Source organism: Nycticebus coucang, chromosome 1 (assembly GCF_027406575.1).
Source record: "Nycticebus coucang isolate mNycCou1 chromosome 1, mNycCou1.pri, whole genome shotgun sequence".
NCBI classification, from domain to species: domain Eukaryota; kingdom Metazoa; phylum Chordata; class Mammalia; order Primates; family Lorisidae; genus Nycticebus; species Nycticebus coucang.
In genome coordinates this window covers 79,300,718-79,308,375 of record NC_069780.1, presented here as the reverse complement: position 1 = coordinate 79,308,375, position 7,658 = coordinate 79,300,718, and the positions used below count along the sequence as shown (strand labels likewise).

At 34.7% G+C, this 7,658-nt stretch overlaps 1 protein-coding gene across 4 annotated transcripts in view; it reads right to left on the bottom strand.

Annotated features, from left to right (window-relative positions):
- Window positions 1-4,515: 4,515 nt before the first annotated feature.
- Window positions 4,516-7,658, bottom strand: part of ARFIP1 (ADP ribosylation factor interacting protein 1) — a 120,741-nt gene continuing 117,598 nt past the window's right edge. For all 4 annotated transcript variants that reach the window (XM_053583027.1, XM_053583053.1, XM_053583036.1 and 1 more), the window contains one exon: window positions 4,516-6,382. In XM_053583027.1, coding sequence (XP_053439002.1) covers window positions 6,227-6,382 — 156 coding nt within the window. In that variant the 3' untranslated portion in view covers window positions 4,516-6,226. The remainder of the gene's footprint in view (window positions 6,383-7,658) is intronic.

The following is a 7,658-nucleotide window of genomic DNA, read 5'->3' as shown; positions in this document are numbered from 1 at the left end:
ATATCTCACTGTAATACTGAATTCCTGAGTTCAAGTGCTCCTTCTGCCTCAGCTTCCTGACTAGCTGGGCACGCAGCACCATTTCTGGCTAATTAAAAATGTTTTTTGTAGAGGTACGGTCTTACTTACTATGTTGCCCAGGCTGGTCTAGAACTCCTGGCCTCAAGAGATCCTCCTGCCTTGACCTTCCAAAGTACTGGGATTATAAGTGTGAGCCACCACACCCAGTCCTGGTGCTAATTTTTTGAACTGTGATCTCAAGTCTTTTATTTTATAAGAGTATTTCTAAAGTTTTCTTTTTCTTGTGACTGACTTTTTGAAGAGACCAGGCCAATTATCTTGTAGAATGTCTCAAATTCTGGATTTGTCCAGTTGGTTCCTCCTGGTATCAGTTAACTTGTTCCTTAGTCCCCTGTATTTGGAATTTAAGGCAAGATTTGATTAGATTCAGGATGAAAAATTCCAACAAAATGTCTCATAAGTGATGTTATATAATTTAGATCACATTATATCTGAGGCCCACAATTACCAGGTTAAGAGTGATGCTAAATTTGATCACGAGTTAAGACTGTGAGCATAAATCTCTTATTAATGATATGTTTTCCCCTTCCAAATTGAGCTAAATGTAGCCATGCTTTGGTTTTGTGGAAATATTGTTTTCCTCCAGTTTTTCACCTAATGATTTTAGCATCCATTGGAGATCCCTGGTGAATCAATCAGTAAGGGCTGCAACATGGTGAATTTTCTCATTTTGCCTTTCTTTCTGCATTTATTAAAGCTGGCCATTCTTCTGTAAACATACTAGTATCTTAGGCAACATCTCAATATTAAGTTGGAGTAAGTTATTTAAGACGAATATTCTGCCTCTTTTATAACTCAAATGAAATGTAACCACTGAATATTTTCTGTATTTGAATTTTTGATAAAAAAAACTGAACTGATATTTTAACACATGGCTCCTTTAAACTAAGAACTATGCAAGGAGTTGAGGATACAGGGTGAATAAAACAGCCTACACTGTGCCTTTCTCAAGAGCTTAGTGTCTAGCCATAATAAGTATATATTCCTCAAAGGAAAGAATTATAATTATCTGCCTAAAACTTTAGGTAGTTTTTCACAAAAAGCTTCCTAATGTAAAATCTGAAATCATTGGGGCAGGCAGGGATAAAGGTACAATAACACATGTAAATGTATGAATAATATCTATTCTTCTAAAAACTTCATAATTTTAATTGTTTTTAAGAGGTGGGGTCTTGCTATATTGCCCAGGCTGGACTAGTGCTCCTGGGCTCAAGTGATCCTCCCACTTCAGCCTCCCAAGTAGCTGGAACTACAGGTGCTGTGTCTGGCTGTAATTATAAAACTTTTCAGAAAGGCCAAGAGGATTAAAGTTACCTTCACTCTCCCTGCTCCATAGTGCCCTCTGCACATTTCAAAAGAAATGTTCATTTTTATAGTGAGAGTTTGCCTTTTCTTTAGTAAAATTTTAATAATCAAAATTTCAAGATACAGTGAAGATGTATATTGTTAACATTGTTTTCCTACGTGCCCCATGCCAGCTATACATTTCACCCTTAAATTATTTATATGAACAAGTATTCCTGCACCAAAAATAAAGCAATATAAAAGTCTAACTCTAAGCCACAGAGAGTTACTTTTAAGTAACAAAATGGCATCTTGTCCCTTTTACATTTTCCTTATGAATTAATAATTTATGGTGAACTATAGTTGCAGAAAGCTGTAATTGACAGATTATGTTGTTTAGTCCCAGTATGAGCACCAATAAAACGAATCGTGGTTTTGGTTTTTTGGAACATTTTCATTTGTAAAAATGTCATTAGAATTCTCAGTTCTGACGGCCTATTAATCAATTCACTGCCCCAAAACAGAGTTATGGTGCTCAGAGAGGGTCTGTTCTCCCTTCCTCTCACTGCTCATCTCTTTTTTTCAAATCATAGTTAACATCAGAATACCAATTCACTTAACATGAACTACTAGAAGTCAACCATTATTTCACAAAAACAAAGCTGAACTTTATAGTTTCCTGTACATTAAAAAGACTACTTGGCAATTTGTTATAAAGGCCCATTTATGACAGGAAACCTGTTGAGCAGGAAACCAAGTAGCAACATGGAACGGAATTGAATGAAAGTCCTCAAACGAGGAAAGTTATTTGCATTGTCCTTTTATTTTAGTACGTCTTGCTATATTGTAAAAATAGTGAAGGAACATGACCTTGGAAAAGGTTTGCTCTAATGCAAAATGTAACTGGACTTTTGATCAGAAAATAGTTTTAGCCAATATAAAAATTTCTAATCTTAAAGGAGAATCAAGTTTTTTAAAATGCCTCAATTTGGTTAGAATTGAGTGATGATTTCAGATGGTCTCAACTGTCTTTGGAAACTGAAAAAAAGGTTCAAAAAAAGAACTACTAGCAAAAGACATGTAGGATTATTATAAAATGCAGGTATTTAGTACTTCATGAAAATTAGCACAAATTATATGTGAATTTTGCACTAAACAAGCAACTTGGCCAATTTGTTTTTATTTTTCACACCTACAAGTCATCTCTAGTGAAAACAAAGGAGACTGGATATATTTTGAGATACATTATTTTTCCAAATAATAGTCCCATGATTAGAAGAAATTATCTTTAGTTTTTTCAATATACATTACTTTACTTTATGTAACACTTTTCAGGCTCACTTGATTTTTGCAGAATACTACAAGTTAATCAGTGGATAAAAAGAATAAACATATACCTTGGAATGTAGTAAACATGAATCCATTTGGGGGTGGATGGATTACTTTTTCAACTGAGAAGACATTTAATATATACATTATACTTAACTTTAGAATAAACTTGGCACTTCTGACGCTGATTTAATTATGCAAAAGAAATGACAGAATTTAAACGAGAATTCATACATTTAGTTACAAATACTTATCTGGCATTATATTTGGAGATGGACGTTGGCTAAATCAGTTTAATATACATATTTTAAAGCTTTAGATCTTCATATGTTAAAAAAGTGAGTTATGTAATCTCTAGAAATCTTCTAGCTTCACATTCTATGGAGTAATTTTCAGTAACATTATCAGTGTGTTTTGAGTATGTAAAGATGCTTCTAAAAGTTTCAGCTCAATTGCTTCTGAAAACCCTATCATTTTCACAGACCAGGTCGTCATTGCATTTTTTTCTTGAATAACTTCTATTTAATGAAAGAAAAGTGAGCCATTTCCATCCATCCTCTCTGCCTCCCACGTACTCCACATCCCCAAGATCTCCAAATCCTGACTGTTCATTCAGGCTTTGTCTTCCTGACGGTTTTTCTCTTTTCACCTAATTTATAAAGTTATGTCCTGCAGATTCTATGCATTATTTCATTTTAAGTATACAGTACTGGCTTTAAAAATATACTAAACACATAAATGTGTATGCTCTTGGAAGTGTAAACTGGCGCACTCTTTCTTGAAAGCAAATAGGCCTAACAGTATTAAAATACACTGTGTATACAACTTTGAAGGCCCATTTCCAGTTCTTGGACCACAAAGGAATAAGGCAATAGTTGTTTTTTTTTTTTTGAGACAGAGCCTCAAACTGTCGCCCTGAGTAGAGTGCTGTGGCATCACAGCTCACAGCAACCTCCAACTCCTGGGCTCAAGCAATTCTCCTGCCCCCGCCTCCCAAGTAGCTGGGACCACAGGCACCCATCACAATGCCCGGCTATTTTTTGGTTGCAGCCATCATTGTTGTTTGACAGGTCTGGGCTGGAGCCTTAGCCACTTGAACCACAGGCGCCGAGCCTAGTTTTTTTATTTTAAGACAATAAATGAAAATGAAATTTCTTAAGGATCTTTAATATATTCATCATATATAATAAGAATGTAAAGATGAAGGCATGTATGTTAAAGGATATTCAAGCCAGAGCTTATAATATAAAAAATTGGTAACTAAAATATCCAACTTCAGGAGAGTTAGTTGCTTTCATGTAGTACTTATTCACTTAGAAAGGTATTTATTATCTTCCAGTTTTTGAAATTTATGGGTTCCTTTCCTAACAAAGTAAATGTACCACTGACTAATATTTATTTCTTTTGCATGTAGACCCACTACTCAGAATCACTGATATATATATCTCTATCTATCTATCTATCTATATATATATATATTTTTTTTTGCAGTTTCAGGCTGGGGCCGGGTCTGAACCCGCCACCTCCGGTATATGGGGCTGGTGCCTTTGAGCCACAGGAACCACCCGAATCACTGATATTTTTAATTTACTCTAAAAGAAATCATCAATCCATGAGACTAGTTAGCTCCTTAGCTAGTACATTTTGTTACCAGAAGAGATCCAGATTAAGGAGAGGAAAAAAAAAAACTTACTGGGCTAGAACAATTATAAATGACAGAAGCACCATTTTTTGTTGTTTTTAAAGTTCAGAAAAGACGTTCTTAGAATTGCCAAATAGTCACTGCTTACTTTACTATGAAGGGCCAGAGAGACAATGTAGTGCAGCCAACACATTTAATAAGAATACAAAATTCACACCAGAGGCACATTCTGGGGAATGTAAATGAACTACCACAAGGAGTATTTCTGCAGGAAGAATAAAATAAGGCTCTCTCGGAGTACAAATATACAGGAATGAATGATTTAAAACAGGCTATGATTTACAATCACATGACACTGTATGTATTAAGCTCTCAAAACAGGCATATTAATTAAAAATCCAGCTAAAAGGCATTTGAACATATATAACAAATCTCACAGTCCATAAAGTTTATGTTTAACAGTAATTTTAAGTATTCATTTCAACATAAGAAATGAATAGGTGAAAATACATCTCTCAAAATATTAATTATGACAAAAATTAAAGGAACTTTACATCTAAAAAAGATTATGCTACTGATAGAACCACACAGTGGACAGGGCAACCACTTAACACAAAACCAACAGTGCTGAGCAACAGAATCAGTGCTGGCCTTTCAATCCTCTTTCTTCCTGGTATCAGCACACTACCCCAAATTACTTTTTCATTAACCAAGTGAAAAAATCCTTCTGTTTTCCCATTCCCTCCAAAGGTATCAAGAAAAACCAAACAGCAAACTGAAAAGTTGATTTTACCATAAACTTCAACTATGGTTTAACAAATACCAAGAAACCCAACATTTAATACACAGTGCTCCTTTCCAAGGAAGGAACAGACACATCAAACATTATCTGAAAGGGGTTTCTTTATGGGTTATGTACATTGGTTGAACAAGAATTACTGTATCTGAGAAGGCACATATCTGTGATTTAAGGCTTACACGGTATTGTTACATATGGAAGTTAAGAAAAGCTGTCTAGGCATTCATTTCTATCAAAACGGAATTTACACCAAAACAAGCTTCCTAAGTACAGATTTCTACTCTAGAAACCATCAAGAATTTCCATCCCCAATGCCACCTGTCAAAAAAAATTTTCTTAAGCAGGTTTCATTATGAATCAAAAGAAATTACAAACATAACCGCCAATGACTTTGGGTGATGCTAATTCAATAAGCTTAAAAGCCTCACAGAAACGACACTGTGATTCCCATGACTTAAAAAAAAAGTCTAAACAAAATTACAATGGTACAGATTGATTTTTAAAAAGGTGTTTGCCACAACTCCACAAGCTAATCAGTCATTCATTAGAGCTGCTGCCTCTGTGTGGACGCTGCAGGAACACCATATAATTTTACTCTGCAAAATAGTTTCTTTTTTCTTTAAGACAATACATGAAAATAATCTCTTAAAGATGTTTAATATATTCATATATAAAATATCTGATGTTGATACAAATCATGTAAACCTCCCTTTGGAAAAGTTACAACTGGCCCTCATTTCCAGGACCAAAAAACCGTGAATTTTTTATCTTGTCAGTGCAAATCTTTTTTAGATGTTTTCAAACTACAGAAATAGCCATCAACCCTCACAATACAAAAGGATTTCTCAAAAAGAAAAATTACTGTTTTTAGATTATAGAAACTATGTTTACATTAAAATCACCCATCTTCCCATCAAATTTAATAGTTCAATTGTTAAAGTATGAAAAAGGAAAAATTAAAGCTGTTTGTGCAAGAATCACTACAATGGTTGTCACCTTCCTCACTTCCCTCAACTCTGCTTAATTCTTATTAGGGTTATTTAGAAATATAACAATGTGATTTTCTTTTTTTTTTTTTTCCAGATGTGATTTTACTGTTCTTCAAGCCAAGATGGGGCATCCACTCCAGGGGTTTTCAATTTGATATGAAACTGTTTAAGTGTTTGTTCAAGTTGCTTCTGATTCCCAGCAAAGTAAGCGGCAATGGCATTGTGGAAAAGGACCAGCTGATTGTGCAATACTTTAACCTGTAGACAGGGCAGAGTTACAAGATCACGTATTAACACCAAAGACAATGAAATAGAAGGTGATTTATTCCATCCCTTAATTAAAGAGTATATCTCTCCTCAAAAAAAGCTGTTTTAATAATGACAAAGTATGGCTTGGCTCCTATAGCTCAGCAGCTAGGGTGCCAGCCACATACACCTGAGCTGGTGAGTTCGAATCCAGCCCGGGCCTGCCAAACAACGACAACTACAACCAAAAAATAGCTGGGTATTGTGGTGGGCACCTGTAGTCCCAGCTACTTGGGAGGCTGAACCAAGAGAATCACTTAAGCCCAAGAGTTTGAGGTTGCTGTGAGCTATGACATCACAGCACTCTACTGCAGGCGACAACTTGAGACTCTGTCTCAAAAAAAAAGACAAAGTATTTCACACATGCCAAGTATACAATGCCTTGCAGGGTCACTGAACCTCTGAGGACTTTTTAATTACCCTAAAGGGAACAAGTCAGTTTAAGATGCTGAATATATACTGTTGACTCTTAAAATATTGAGAGCACTAATTAAAAATATCATTAAATCCCCCCTCAAACTAACTATATTTAAATCATATGAGGTATCAAAAAGGGAAAATTATATATAATTACTACAAAATACATGTTATATATCAAGTATGGACTTTTTTAAGGCTAAACTTTATGCAAAACCAAGTAAGCTGGCTATTTTTAAGTGCTGCCTTTTTTCATAAAGAATGAAGCAAGCTACAGCATGTGTTGCCCAGAAAGTCAATTTACTTAAAATGCGTATGATTCTTAGTTATTTTCAACTGCTTATTACCTCTGATATCAAGAGTATGTTTTCACTGAGTAACACTATCTCTACAAATCTTAAAAGAAATTAGCAAAATATCACAAAGATTTATGAATTAAGTTGTTGGAGGTTTTTGTAACAGTAAAATGTTCAACAAATACAAAATACATTGATTTACCCACATAATGTAGTATTCATTAAAACTAACCTTTAGTAATTCTAACGATGTAAAATCTGAACTATGATGCTAAGTGAAAACACAGTATATCAAATCTTGTATGTGGCACGATAATCTATATTCACTATAGTATACACACACACATGTTCTTTCTAGACATTTTTTGAAAATGTGTTCTAAAACTGCTGCTCTGAGTTTCAAATCTCTTCTGGAGAACAGGTCCTCAGGGATGGGCCAAAGGACAGCTTCAAGGGCAAAAGCTTTGACAGAGGACAAGGGCCCTAGATAATATTAGATATGTAAGAATTTCTTT